The following is a 15,545-nucleotide window of genomic DNA, read 5'->3' as shown; positions in this document are numbered from 1 at the left end:
CTGCTGAACAGGGCCCCGCCGTGCAGAAGAGCACCGCTGAAGAGGGCCCCGCCGTGAAGACAGGCACTGCTGAACAGGGCCCGCCGTGAAGACAGGCACCGCTGAAGAGGGCCCCGCCGTCTCAAGCACTGCTCTGCTGGGCCCTTCCTGTCAAGCACCGCTCCGCTGGGCCCTTCCTGTCAAGCACCGCTCCGCTGGGCCCTTCCTGTCAAGCACCGCTCCGCTGGGCCCTTCCTGTCAAGCACCGCTCCGCTGGGCCCCGCCGTCTCAAGCACCACTCCGCTGGGCCCCGCCGTCTCAAGCACTGCTCCGCTGGGCCCTTCCTGTCAAGCACCGCTCCGCTGGGCCCCGCCGTCTCAAGCACTGCTCCGCTGGGCCCTTCCTGTCAAGCACCGCTCCGCTGGGCCCTTCCTGTCAAGCACCGCTCCGCTAGGCCCCGCCGTCTCAAGCACCGCTCCGCTGGGCCCCGCCGTCTCAAGCACCGCTCCGCTGGGCCCTTCCTGTCAAGCACCGCTCCGCTGGGCCCCGCCGTCTCAAGCACCGCTCCGCTGGGCCCTTCCTGTCAAGCACCGCTCCGCTGGGCCCCGCCGTCTCAAGCACCGCTCCGCTGGGCCCTTCCTGTCAAGCACCGCTCCGCTGGGCCCCGCCATCTCAAGCACCGCTCCGCTGGGCCCCGCCGTCTCAAGCACCGCTCCGCTGGGCCCTTCCTGTCAAGCACCGCTCCGCTGGGCCCTGCCGTCTCAAGCACCGCTCCGCTGGGCCCTTCCTGTCAAGCACCGCTCCGCTGGTCCCCCCCATCTCAAGCACCGCTCCGCTGGGCCCTTCCTGTCAAGCACCGCTCCACTGGGCCCCGCCGTCTCAAGCACCGCTCCGCTGGGCCCTTCCTGTTAAGCACTGCTCCGCTGGGCCCCACCGTCTCAAGCACCGCTCCGCTGGGCCCCACCGTCTCAAGCACCGCTCTGCTGGGCCCTTCCTGTCAAGCACCGCTCCGCTGGGCCCGCCGTCTCAAGCACCGCTCTGCTGGGCCCTTCCTGCAAACACAGTTCACGGTTCACTGTGGCCATCATGCATCCTCCTTGACCAGTGGAGCAATTCCTCCACCTGATGGACTGTGGCTTTGCACTCCCCAGGATATGGCAGTGGGCAATCCAACCACTGTAGAGACATTGAGAGACTGTGGCTTTGCACTCCCCAGGATATGGCAGTGGGCAATCCAACCACTGTAGAGACATTGAGAGACTGTGGCTTTGCACTCCCCAGGATATGGCAGTGGGCAATCCAACCACTGTAGAGACATTGAGAGACTGTGGCTTTGCACTCCCCAGGATATGGCAGTGGGCATGGTGGCCCCTTTGTGGGTCTGGCGTCGTGGACTCATGTGGCTGAGGTGCCCCCCCTTCCCTTCCCCCTGAGGTGCCTGTAGTTTTGTCATCAGATGCCCCTGCAGTGTTCTCTCCAAAGGACTCAGGTCTCGTGTGTGGGCTTTGCCCTTGTGTTGCTACACTTTGGCCCACGGACAAAACGTTAATACGTAAAATGTGCAGGACTGATTTCTTCAGTTGTCCACTGCTGTGTATATAGACTTTTTAAATGTAAATATTCTGGCTAGTTGACCAATACTTATCGGAGGCTATTTTGGACATAAATATTTATTGTCAATTTTGAAATGTCATTGCATTTTTTACGGGGGTTTGGTTGGTGTCACTGTGACTTGTTGCTCTGCATTGGTGTGTACATATTGGGGGGTTTGCATATGTGTGTGCCCGTAACCTTTCGTCCTCCCCCCTCCCGTGTGTCGTAGGTGCTGTACTCACCGTTGACGTCTGCGCCGGAGTTCGTACTCGTGGTAGATGAGCAGATAGACGAGAGCAGGTATGATGTTCAATTCGGGTTCCATGCTGTCCTCCGTACTCGTGGAGTGCGTAGAGGTGAGCGTTTTCACATTCGTAGTCTGTTTCCGCCGTGTTTTTATCGGCGGGGCTCCCGCCCTGGAAAAGGTGGCGGATTGGTGGGTCGTGATGGTGTGGGCGGTACATTGTCTGCCGCCTGCCTGTTGGCGGTGACCGCCGCGCTGTTTGTTTGTCCCGCCGTGGCGGTCGGAGTGTTAATGTGGCGGGCTGTGTTGGCGGTTCCCGCCAGGGTCAGAATTCCATTTTTTGGACCGCCAGCCTGTTGGCGGGTTGGCCGCCGCTTTATCACCGACCGCCAGGGTTAGAATCACCCCCAATATTTCAAGTGTCTACCGGGAGCTATTCCACACCTGGAACCATCGGTCCCATCGATTCATCCGTCGAACCAGGAGTTACCACAGCCATTGTTCCATCTTGTTGAATCTCGACTCTGGTGGGAGCAACAATGTGCATTATCTGGTCTGCAGTGTCCTCCAGCTGTCTCTCCCCGCGAGACCTCCAATCTGGGCTAGCTGGACCCGAGGGGCAATGAACAGTCAGGTCAGTCCTCTCCATCCTCCTAAGAGCAGCTTTGTCCCACATCTCCAACCACTTCCAAACCTCCTCCGGTCAATCGATTTCCCCCGGGATATCACCTTCAGGCACACCGGGTATAACAACATATATCTGACGTTCATGGCTCAGAGTTTGGTTTTCACCTCCAACTCCTTCCTAGAGGTCTGAACCTTGTTTGTATAGTCAGGATAAATGGAAATGTTACAATTCTCAAAAACTGCTCTCTCAGACTCGCGAGCTGCCCTCAGGATACAATCCCTATCCTTATAATTCAGAAGTCGGGCAATGATAGCCCTTGGGGGCGCCCCGGGACAAGGCGGCGCTACCAGGGCTCTGTGAGCTCGCTTCACCACAAACACCCTAGACAATCCAACCGTTTGCAGCACGTCCTTTTCCAACTTTCCACAAAGCCTTCTACTTTGACTCCCTCTGCATGCTCAGGGAACCCCAGCAAACGGATATTATTCCGACATGACCTGCCCTCAGGATCCTACAATCTGGCTTCCAAGCTTCCGACCGTGGAAATGACCTGCACCATCTGTTTGCGCAGAGAGCCCACCTCGGTCTGCAGTTCCACAATGGAACCCTCTGTCACCTTCAATCAATCTATCAGGGGATTTGGAAAGCGCACTACTCACCCGTGAGGGTCTCAAGGCACTGAGGAGGGGAGGGGAGAATGAGGGGGGATGCACTGCTACTGCTCGAACAGCCAGGTCTTGAGAAGTTTCCTGAAGGTAAGGAGGTCTTTCGTCTGGTGCAGGTGGGTGAGAAGAGTGTTCCATGTTTTGGCGGCGAGGTGTGAAAATGATCTACCGCCGGTTGTAGTTCTGCGGACTCGTGGGACGGTTGCGAGGGCGAGGTCAGCAGAGCGGAGATGCCGGGTCGGGGTGTAGAAGGAGAGTCATTTGTTGAGGTATTCTGGTCCGGTGTTGTGCAGTGCCTTGTGAGCGTGGGTGAGGAGTTTAAAGGTGATTCTCTTGTTGACTGGGAGCCAGTGCAAGTCTTTCAGGTGGTCTGTGATGTGGCATTGGTGAGGGATGTCCAGGATGGAGCGTGTGGAGCCGTTCTGGATGCGTTGCAGCCTCTTCTGGAGTTTGGCTGTGGTTCCTGCGTAGAAGGCATTGCCGTAGTCCACTTTGCTGCTTACGAGCGCTTGGGTGACTGTTCTTCTGGTTTCGGTGGGTATCCATTTGTAGATCTTTCGGAGCATGCGGAGGGTGTTGAAGCAGGAGGGGGAGATGGCGTTGACTTGCTGGGTCATGGATAGTGAGGGGTCCAAGATGAATCCTAGGTTGTGTGCGTGGTCGGTGGGAGTTGGAGCGGTTCCGAGAGTGGCAGGCCACCAGGAGTCATCCCATGCAGAGGGGGTTGAGCCGAAGATAAGGACTTTCGTCTTATCCAAATTGAGTTTGAGGCAGCTGCTCTTCATCCATTCGGCGATGGCCTTCATTCCTTCATGGAGGTAGGTCTTGGCGGAGTCCTTGGTGAGGGAGAGGATCAGCTGGGTGTCGTTGGCTTATGAGATGATGTTGAGGTTGTGGGATCGGGTGACGTTAGCGAGCGGGGCCATGTAAATGTTGAAGAGGGTCGGGCTGAGGGACCCTGACCTTCTCAGAGACCTTCCTGAGATCTGTCCGTAGGAGATTGACCTCCACCGCCACCATTTCTATTTTTCCCTCAAGGGCCACCCTGAAGCCCTGTATGGCCACAAGAAGTCAGCCCGCGAAGGCTCACCAGCGGTCCCGGGGGGGCACCAAGAACAACCTCGGGCCCCCCAGACCGTGTCTGGCGATGCGGCAGCAGCAAAGGCATGGTATATTGTTCAATGGTATTCCCCTGCGATGTTGTCAATTGTCAATACCGTCCCATACCGTAGCCGGCAAGGGACCACGCAGCGTCCGCACCAGAGGTAACCCAAATGGGGGGCAGCAGCACCCGATAGATGCAGTGCCACTCAAGGCAGCAGTAGCAGTCACTAGGCTGTGCACCACGCCAGCCACATGTCGCAGTCAACAAGCCTTCCCAGGGTGGGTATGTTCGTTCTTCCTCAGAGGTCCCAAGTAGCAAATTCCATACAACTGTGCCAGGCAGGGCTAAAACTGGGCTACGAGCACTACATTGACCAGCCAAGTCCCCACCTCAGAGTCCGCAGTTCAACCATGCAGGTAGCACCATCAAATGTCCAGGAGCCACAAGCTGTTCCTTTACTGCCCCCACTCCTCCAATCGAGAGTCTGTCGCCAGGTCCCCGCTCCTCACCACGCACCAGGATGAACTGGTAGGCCCAGGTAGGGCCCTCCACAGGCACTCAAGCACACAGTCCTGCTCCAAGGCTGGGCCGCAGCACCCCAGCAACCAGCTCCGGCCACGCCGTGGCACCGTGCTCCCACCAGGCCAGCCAACCCAGGAGTCCTCCACTGGGGGGAGGAACGATCACCACCCCGCCTATGCCGCTCCAAGCGCAGGAAGCCCAACCAACAGGGCCCTCGCTCACACACACCTCCTTGTCTCACTCGCTCGGCCCGAAAGCAGACCCAAGCCCTCAATCCAGGAGCCGAGGTCGTCTGCAAGGGCTGGGCACCTTCCCCTGCAGTGGGGGGAAGCTTACAAGCGGGGGTACCCCAGGATATTATGCAGGATTAGGTCGGGGAGCGGGAGCTCACCGAGAGCGCGTCCCGCCGGCCTTCTTGCTTGGCCACGCCCCTAAAAGTTTTGTTTTCAAGCTTTAATACAACTGTGTTGTTTAACTTAATTAGTAAATAAGTGAATACAATGCATTGCACCTTATAAAAAATGTGTTAATTTAAATGTTACATTAATAAATATATGAAATAATGTAAGATTAGGACTAACATTGATTTTACTTATATTTTAACAAAAAACGTTTTACCTTGTCTAGTGCAATTATTAAATTATATTAATTTTAAATGATTAAAAAAAATTGTGATGCATATGTTTTTAATTTGATAGCTTACGAAAAATGAGGAAACACACATGTATGAACAAATTATGAATTTTGTTTACTCCCTTTATCTTTTCTGTAAGTGTCTATTATAATGAAAGAAGCTTGCACCAAATTTGACAATAATGAAATGTAATTTAGTGCAGACTTGTTTCTTAAAATTTCTTAAACAACAACATCATACACATATGCATTACACATTTATCATAAATTGCTTGTAAGAGAAATTTAAAAATGTACTAGTCCAGAGCTCATGTAAACAGACAATTTAAAAGGAAACAAGTTAAAATGGCGCTTACCTTCATTCTGGGGCGACAGGGTTGATTTGCTTTGTGGTCAAGTAGCAGCAACAAAGGAAGGACTTGGACGATCGGGTTCATGACAGAAACTGAAGTTCTAAAAATAGGAAAGAAAAGTTTCGTCCTTATAGCCCTTCGAAACTGCTAATCAGGTGTGGAGATCTTCCCATCACAGTTACATCAACTGGAAAGTCCACCGTGATTAGGCAGGCAGAATTACTGGCTATGGTCCGGTCGACAGCCGCTTTTGCCTACTACGCCATCGATGCAGGTTGAAAATTCTAGCAGAGATTGCGGAACGCAGATGGACTACCAGCATCTAAATAGCGTGGTCAGACCGCCTAGTAGGCGGGTGGATTTTCCAATGGAAAAGCAACAGTGAAACCAAATCCGTTAAGATCTAAATCAGGCCCTGGGTGTTTTCCACTGTCAACTTTGAAAAATAATGAACCTCACACTATGAGGAATTTAGGGTTATTTTTTGCAGATTCCAATTGATTTGGGGATTATGGGCCTGATTACGAGCACAACGGTCTCTTGGATCACCATATTCATGCGGACGGTCTTACCGCTGCATCCCTGGCAGCCCACCCACCAGATTATGATGCTGGTGGTCAGACCGTCACAATACTGCTTTCACCGCCAGGCTCAGAGATCCCAATGGGTTGGCGGTGGTGAGAGTCATGGTAGCAACGGCGGTGCCAAGATCAGCACCGCTGTGCTGATCACAACTTTCCTTTCCGCCAGCCTTTTCATGGCGGGTCTCCACCATCAAAAAGGCTGGCAGAAAGGCAGAGTTGGAGCCACAAGGGGCCATGTTGTGGGCAGTGCAGGGGTCCCTGTCAGAACACTTGAAATGCGCACTATCTGCCATGGCAGACAATGCGCATTCCAAGTGTGTTCTGTGATGCGGCACTGGTCTCGGCTCTCTCCGAGAGCCAAGGCCAATGTTGTTGCACTATGTTCACCACTCAGCCCAGCAGAAACATCACAATACTTCGGTGGGGAGGCTGCTGCCTTGGCGACTGCCTCCTCACCATCATATTGGTGGTCCAACAGTCTCACAGCCACAATCGTAATCAAGCCCTATGTTTCCTAAGGCAGGTAGTGCCAAATATGAAGGAAAGATAAGGAGCATCTATTAAAATCGAATTGAATCTCCTGTATCTGCCCTGTCTAAGTGTACATGAGTTATGGAAGAGTGTCAAAGCACACAACTCCAGATGTGAGCAGATCTGTCAATTCCTTGAATTTCTTCCTTTATTCATTTTTCCTTGATAGGAATCTGTTGACTTGCTTAGAACTGATTGTCCATAAAAGATCTGGATGCCACGGATTCCATAGGAGCAAGTTGTTAACTTAAAATAAATTAGCTTTGTTTATAATGGACACTTCAGTAATTTGAGACCCTGTCCAAGTCTGTGATTTTAGAACAGGCTGATTCATTTCCCTACAATTGTGGCCACACTCTCACGAAATGTGTTGCTGTTCCACAGTAAAAGCAAAGCCCTTTTTTCTTACGTTGTTCACCTTCTTCAAAGGACAAACTGCCATATGTGCAAAAGCATTTTTGCATTCAGAAAAGGCATGATTCACAGAATCTAGCAGTTTCTGAAGGCACAAATGCTTTTTGATATGTACAAAACACAAATTGTGATTCAGTACCATGTTACTGAATCGCAATTTGTGTTTAGCGATTTAGTATTTGGAAGGGGCGTGTTTAGGGCGTCCCTTCCAAATACTGAATTACAGCGGTGTGTATGAATGATTTGCAACTGAATAACAGTTGCAAAACATTCATTTTTTACTGACACCTCAAGGGTGGTGGTAACCATTCACAAATAGGAAGTGGGCCCTTTCCCTTTTCTGAACTTTGAAACAAATAATGTTTAAGAGTAGGCAGAGGTACAAGGCATGGGACCACCACTAGCTCTTAAAAATTTAAACAAACATCTCATTTTATATTTTGAAATGCATTCCATTTTCCTTTAAGTAAAACAGGCTGCATTAAAAAAAATTGCTTTATTAAAAAACATCCACAGACATTATGGTCTGCTGACTCCAGAAGACCACTGTGCCTGTGATGGCTGTGATTCCTAATGGGTAGCAAACTGCGACCTACCTCACTAATGTTCAGGAGGTAGGCCTATTTGCGACCTTATTAGGAATTGCTAAATGAAACCCAATGTGTTTCATACATTAGGAATAACAATTTCCGAATTGTGATTTGCAGAAAATTGTAATCAGGTAATTGCTACTCCTAACATTTGTACATATGACCCAAAGTCTTTTGTGATTCCTCTAATTGCATGAGTTCTTCAGTAGTAGCCACACTTTCACTATTTGCAGGTGGTTTGGTGGACCAGATATGACAAGTGTATAATTTTGTCCTCTGAATTCCTGATGCACTGCTGTGCATCCACCTACAGTGTTAAGTGATTAAGGCTGAGGATGCAGTGGTCGGTTCACTATTAATGACAAAGCATCCTTCAACTCCTCTCTTAGCCCCTGATAAGAGGCTGCAGCTGATAACTGCCAAGTTATGAGAACTTGTATAGTGCGCAGATCACCTGAGAAGCTTTCCAGGCACTTAGCAGGAAGTAAGGCAGCTGTCTGCTGGTGGTGGAATTCGAAGAGCCAGGATTTCAGCTTCTTTCAAACTCAAGAAGCCAAGAGGGAGTTCTGATGTGGTGAGGGAGGTTGTTCCATGCGTTTGGAAGAGAGATAAATTAAAGTTGCTTTGCGGAAATGGGGTATGCTTGCCAGTGAGAGCTGGGTTAAGGGGAGGTGCCTGGGAGGTGTGTGAAAATATATGTGGCTGTTCAGATATGCAGGGCTAGTGTTGTGTGGCGCTTTGTATGTGTGTGTGTGTGTGTGAGCAGTTTGAATTGGGTGCATTTATGAACTGTGAGCCAGTGATTTTTTCTGATCTGTGGGATGATGAGGGTGAGGCAGAGTAGGTTGAGTATGTCTTGCTGATGTGTTTTGTATGGCCAGGAGCTGGTTTAGTAGCTTTTTAGTCTTTTCTGCATAGGGTGTATTGCCATAATCGAGTCTACTGGTGATAAAGGCCTATCTAACTATTTCCTGTTGTTCTCGGGAAGCCATTTAAAGATCTTTCGTACCATCTTAAGGAAGGGAAGCAGGTCGTCACTGCATCACTGCGTTTACTTGGGTTGGGGGGTCATGTCAAGCTTGTCATCCAAGGTAATTCCCAAATTTCTTGTGCTGGTGGTAGGGGTGGGTAAGAGTCCAATGTCAGAAAGTCACCAGTGATGCAGGTGAATGTTTTCTTTCAGATGACTACTTCAGTTTTGTTCCTGTTTAGTTTGAGACAGTTGATTTGCATCCAGGAGGTTACAGCTGTCATGCCGGTGACAAAGTAGTTTTTCTTAGTGGGTTTCTTATCAGACAGGGAGAATATCAGTTGGGTATCATCAGTGTAGGAGAGTATGTTGATGTTGTATGACCAGATTAGGTATGCTAGTAGAGTCATGTAAATGTTGAATAGTGTTAGGCTAAGGGATGATCCTTGTGTACCGCCCAGACGAGGTTCTTTTCTTTGATGTGCTGGGTGGCAGGTTGATTGTTTGTGTCCTTCCTGTGAGAAAGGAACAGATGCAGTTTTTTATTTTTATTGATTTTTCCAACAGCGCAATCAGCTTTCGTTCAGCCTGAGCAGTATATTCAGTAATTTTCACTTATGCGTAGTACATTAGTATTCAAATAACAACAACAGGAGTAGTAACAAGTGACAGATCAAGGTATGTATTGGAAAGGTCGCAACAGGCAGGCTTCTTAGTACAATACAAACTCACCCCTCCCCTTGTGCCTGCCCACTTCCCACCCCATCTATCAGTGGGATCCCCTGAATGATATTGTTCCGAGGATTTGTACTATTGCAGAGTCCCAAGTTATGTGGTGCCCCCGGTTTACTGCCATGGAAGATAGTAATCCAGAACTCTTGTCACTCTGGTTCCGGTTCACTTGCAGGTAAGGGAAAGTGCCCCTAGGTTTCGGAATTAGGGTCCTGTAGGGGGCCAACTAGATTATTGCATGCTTTGGCCCGGTCCAGCGAGTGGGAAGAAATACAACAGCCTAGGGAGTGCTACCATCTTAGCTACTACTATCCTGCCAGCTACAGATAGAGGTAAAGTTTTCCCATTGTTTATTTTGATGCGGAGCCCTCGGATGGCTGTTCCAATATTGCCATTCAAAAGGTTGATGGGACTATGGTATATGGTTTTTCAGGCATGATCCGTCCCAGGCCAATCAGAGGAGTTCTAGTGGGCAGGACGTTTCCATACACAACGGGTAAAGGTATGACTTTTGCCAGTTGATACCGAGGCCTGACACTCTCCCAAATCACTCTAAGAGTCCTATTGCCTCTGGTAAGTCTTCATGTATATCATGCAGAAATAATAGCATGTCATCAGCCTAAAGGGCTATGTGGTGTAAATTGCCTTTAATTTCGAACCCTTGAAAGGAAGTACCAATTCTGGTGTTGCTGGCAAATGGCTCAACAGTGATGGCAAATAGCAGTGGAAATAGAGGGCAACCCTGTCTGGTGCCTCGTCCCACCACATATGACTCAGAAATGTATTTGCTGGTTCCGAACCGGGCAGTGGGTGCCAATTATAGTAGTTTATTCCACTGCCCAAACCCCTGTCCTATGCCCATCCGTAGCACTGTATGGTAGAAGTCCCATTGAAGACGATTGAAAGCTATTTCGAAATCTACGGCTGTTACTACTGCCTTGTGTTTGTCAGGGATATCTGCCTTGATGATTGTTAGTTGTTGTGCTGTGTTTAGGAATAAATCTATCTTGGTCTTTGTGTATTAGCTGAGGCATATTGGGAAGAAGGCGGGTTGCCAAGATTCGGCTGGGGATGTTGTGCCACTGGAGGAGCATATAGTGCCATGGGGTACCTGGTAAATCTGCTATTGATATCTTATTGGGTAAATAGGTGTTCCCCTGATTCTGAGTCTACGTCCAGGACAAGGATTCCATAGACACTCGGTTAGTCAACCATGCCAACAAAGTCCCCAACTGGTCCCCTTCAGCATGTGCCATTACCACATATGTGCAGTGGTCAAAACAATAAGAGTTTTTCTGTGCTAATTGCTAGTCACTCTCTGGCATCCAGAAGTTGCTGTTTTAATTCAAGATGCCTAGGGTGAGTGTATTTCAGGTTTCACTGCGCCCTCCCATGTGCTTCCACCTCTCTTGCCAGCGTACGCCGTACCCCTATCTTTCAGCGACACATTACCCCTGATAAAGGTTTTAAACGCATCCCATTCAATGAGGGGGAGGCAGCTGTGACGACGTTAGTGGCACAGTAATTGTTAGTCGCTTCCCTTATGGTGTGTAAAAACACTGGGCCTTCCAGCGCTTCGGGCCATAAACACCTGTTGGGTATATGAGGGCGTTCCCTGTGCCAACCCAGAGATAGCAGGATTGGGTTGTGATCGGAGATTGTGCAACATATGTATTTAATATGGTGGGCATTTCTATGAACACCAAAAGGTACCTATTCATACCTACTGGTCATGTATCCCTGAGTAAAAGGAGTCATTTCTGTCCCCAGTATGCATTCCTCTCTACGAATCCAATAACTCCCAGTGCTGCTGCCACTCCTTGAATGTTCATGCTAGATGGTAAGCCGGGAAATCCCTCAGTGGCGGGTGAGATCTGTCTAGTATTGGGTCTGCAATGCAGTTGTAGTCTCCTCCCTTGAGTATATGATGTCACATATGGGGCCAAAATCCAGGACTGATTGTTTAGGAATCCCCTTGATCTGAGTTGGGGGTATAAACTCCCATTATTGTCAAGTCTTAACCCGCCAAGTGGTCCGTGACCACTACGAATCATCCGTCGGGTCTATCACTGCAGAGGAAAACTGGAATGGTACTTCAGGACGTATCCAAATTAGGACCCCTCTAGCAAAGGCCGAGCAGGACGTTGCGTATAACTGACCCCTCCATCATTTACGTAGTGCTTCCCTCTAAACAGCGCTGAGGTGGGTCTCCTGTAGGAGAGCTACATGAACTCCTGTTGTTTAATATGTATATACTTTGTACGTTACAGCTAATAAGGTTGTATGTTAGGGCCAACGCCATGAAAGAACGGTGTAATTATTCAATAATCTGTCAGGATAAGGCCCTGTGTCACCAGGGTTCACAGGGTACCAAGATCTCAACCACATTTGGTTGGGTAGGCAGGCGGACACAAGCCGACACATGAATCCCACAGCATGCAAAATATAAATCAAACTCCCCAACCTCAAGATAAGAAGAGAACGACTCCCCGTCCAAACTTCAAAAAACACAGTCAACTCTTGGGCAAGCAGCTCTCACATGTGTGATAATAGGAGGGTGCACCAGCCACGCTACCATCTGGTGTCATGTCACACCATTCAGGAAATAAACAGTACAATTATGTACAATTATGCCCATAATTCACCTAATCAACCCATAGAGAGAGTGTAAACATAGTTAGCAGGCATTTCACATTATACTCAGTACTTCTAGTCCCAGTCATCTTCCTGTCATAATCAAACAATCTCATCTGATGTGCCAGGTGTAATCAATGGTAGTGAGTTTCCAGAGCTGGTCATGGAAATTGATGCCTGGTCAAAATCAGTGTCTCCAGGTTCATCCTTCCCCAACAGGGATGGGGGGGTGGACCATCACCATTGATAGCTGCGACCACTTCCAATACTTTCCTTTGTTCCCGTAAAGCTTGGGAGTGGGATGGGATAGCTCTGGTACTCTTTCTCGTTTTCTTTCAAGGTGGTCTATGGAGTGCTCTCTGGCTACGAGTTGGTGAGTTGCTCCCCCCCCTTCTTGGGCAAGTGATCTCTCCAATCCCAGAACTGCTGAGGAGAGGTAAAGAAATGCAAGTCCACTCGCAGTCTTGCAGGGAACAGCATTGCATAGGTTATTCCCATCTCCCGAAGGCATCTCTTGGTGTCAAGAAATTATCTTTTCTGTTTTTGGACCTCTCTGGTTAAACCTAGGAAAATCATTACTTTTTGGTGTTCCACGGATATGTCTCCTCTTGTCCTGACATGATCTCTATAATGTAGTAATTTGGCTACTACAGGTCTGGTTGCTGCCCCCAGCAGTGGCGACCACGCAGGGACCGTATGGACCTGCTCTAGTGCATTGGGACAGGCCTTCTGAAGCCACATTGCCAATAATGCAGATGTTATTCCTCTGAGCTCTGTTTTCCAAATCTTCAGCTCTGGTTTCAAGTATTTGTTCTGCTCTCCATTTGTACCATCCGTTCTTTTAATGATACCATTTCAGGTGTGAACCCTTCTAGCATACGCTCAATGGCTGAGACCCTTTCAGCCAATCGGCGGTGATCGTCCTGCAAAAAGCCAATATCTGCAGCTACCATGTCTATTTTCAGTTCAAGTGCCTCCCTTGAGGCAGCTATAGCCTGGGGGATGGTATCCAAGGTGGCTTCCTTTTGCACCATGGGAGTTCTTGCTGCTGTGTCATCCATTGTAGCGTCAGGCATGTCAGAAGAGGAGGCAAGGTCGCTGCCCCCTTTTTGGGTTTTTTTGCCCATTTTGGATCACCTACTGAGTTTTGGGAGTGCCAGGTTAGCAAGTACCCAGTGTAGGACGTAGTGGCACAAAGAGATAAATGTTAGTAAGAGGTATTGGCCTCCAGGGTTGAGTAGCACTGTGACGCTGCGAGGACCTGCAGTGCCCCACTTGCGGGCCACGGTCAGATCAGCGGTCTGTGTCCTGGATGGACGTTTCTGCTGCGGGCCACTTTTTGGGCCGCTGCCTGTTTTTCGGTCTGCAGCACAACCTGTACATCTTTCTTTGGGCACTGCTTTGCGCTGCGCCCACCTTTTGCCCTTATAATATCTCTTATCTATTTTTTATGCCTTTTTTTTCTTCTTTTTTTCTCTTTCTTTGTGGTTTCCCTCTTAGCCATATCTTCTTCTTCCCAGGAGTCTGTGTTTCCTTCCCTGCATGCTTTGCTTCCACTTTTCCATCATGGCTATTTTTCCATTCACACTAATGTGGCTTTTCCCAATTCAAGATGGTGTCTCCAGAACTTCCTGTGTGTCACTTCCTGTTTGCCAGTATATAAGCACAGTTGGTCTTCGGTTCTTTGCGTTGCAAACCCTTCCATTCTGGTGGTGCTCCTCGCTCCTTTATCCGGTTATTTTTGTGGACTTCTCCTGTTTTTTCTTGTCTGTAGTTTTTGCTGTTTCCAGTTCATATTACGCTTCTCTTTTTTCTCACCTCTTTTTCAGGAGTTCCTTGCTTCTGAGGTTTTTCTCAGGATTGTTTTTTTTTTCCTCTGGGACTCCTTCTGGAGATCACGGTCTGCCTGGTGTTACTCTATCAGCAACACCGTGACTACTGGAAAGGTTCACCCTTAACTTGGTCAGTCCAGAATCAGCAAGAGACCAGGTGGTGCCTTGAGATTGACAGATAACCGTGGTAGGAAGCATTCAGATCATGACAGATTGCAATACCAAAAGATTCTGCGTTGCCCTGGAACCATGGACATCCCACCTGATGATGTCATGGAAACTGCACAGTCTATGCTTCATACTATACAACAACAGACACAGGAATTACAACTGTGTACTGAGAACACAGCTCTGAGACAAGCATTGGTGTCACGGTCCAGTGATGTACCTGCTATTTCTGTCTCCACACCTCTTTATTCTGGAGATCCAAACAATTTAAAGGAATTTCGAGATTCCTTAATGGTATACTTTGCGTTTCGACCCTCTCAGTTTACCCAGGATACGACCAAGATTGGTTATCTGATAAGCTCCTTGTCTGGCACAGCCCTAGCTTGGGCAACCCCTTTGGTAGCTGCCAATGATCAGATAATATCCAATTATTCAGACTTTCTGCAAGCCTTTAAACAGATGTTCGAATGACCTGGATTGGAAGCTGCTGCAGAAGAGGCTTTATGTAGGGTACAAGGGAATCAGGATGTTCTGACTTACATAACCCGATTTAAACAACTAGTGGCAGAAACCACGTGGGCTGAACGTACCTTTGTGATACTTTTCATCGAGGGTTACAAGACGAAATAAAGGATGAACTGGTGCATTCTAGTCCAGTAGAATCATTGAAGGCACTGATGGACCTGGCCCTTAATATTGCGTACTGATTACGGGAACGTAGATTAGAAAAACGAAGATCCGGGGTCCAGTCTTCGACAGTGGCTATTCGCCCGTCTACACGTTGTCCTGAAGAATACCGATCAGAATACTACGCTTCTATGGAGGAAGAACCTATGCAAATAGATGTTGCCCGTGGGCCGTTATCAGAAGCAGAACGAGAGAACCGACGACGAAAAGGCTCATGTCTTTATTGTGGCAGTGCAGGTAATTTAATTTGAATGTGTCCTCTCCGTCCCAGCAGACCTTCGAGAAACACCAACTCCCACCCCCTGTGAGAAGGAAGGGGATGGGAGGTATTGAAAGTCCTTCAATCTGCTACTCCAGAGAAGACAACTCTGTTTTTTTTTTTATCTCAGTGATTCTTCAGTGCCCAAACTAGGAAGAACAAGTCTTTGCGTTATTGGATTGTGGAGCCAGTGGTATGTTTTTAGATGAGAAATGGGCTAAAGAAAAAGGAATACCTTTTGTTTCTAAAGAATCCCAGAACAAGTCCAAACGGTAGATGGCTCTCCTTTAACTTCTGAACCAGTGGTTGATACGACGCCCAACCTTTGCCTGCAATTCGGAAGACATAAGGAACATGTGGCCTTCGACCCAAGATCTTCCCCTAACCATTCTATGATTTGGGGTATTCCTTGGCTGGCAAGA

The 15,545-nt window shown here is 48.9% G+C and overlaps 1 protein-coding gene across 1 annotated transcript; it reads left to right on the top strand.

The window, feature by feature from the left end:
- Positions 1-14,258: 14,258 nt before the first annotated feature.
- On the top strand, positions 14,259-14,648 carry LOC138277747 (protein LDOC1-like). Its single transcript, XM_069219233.1, has one exon. The coding sequence runs from the start codon at positions 14,259-14,261 to the stop codon at positions 14,646-14,648; it is 390 nt and encodes a 129-aa protein (XP_069075334.1).
- The last annotated feature ends 897 nt before the right edge of the window (positions 14,649-15,545 follow it).

The sequence above is a fragment of the Pleurodeles waltl genome, chromosome 2_2 (assembly GCF_031143425.1).
Source record: "Pleurodeles waltl isolate 20211129_DDA chromosome 2_2, aPleWal1.hap1.20221129, whole genome shotgun sequence".
NCBI lineage: Eukaryota > Metazoa > Chordata > Amphibia > Caudata > Salamandridae > Pleurodeles > Pleurodeles waltl.
Note: the sequence above shows the minus strand (reverse complement) of the source record. Positions and strands in the feature narration are given on the sequence as shown.

Bases quoted from the DNA above. Each gene is read 5' to 3' on its own strand.
- LOC138277747 (XM_069219233.1), top strand. From the start codon at position 14,259: ATGGACATCCCACCTGATGATGTCATGGAAACTGCACAGTCTATGCTT.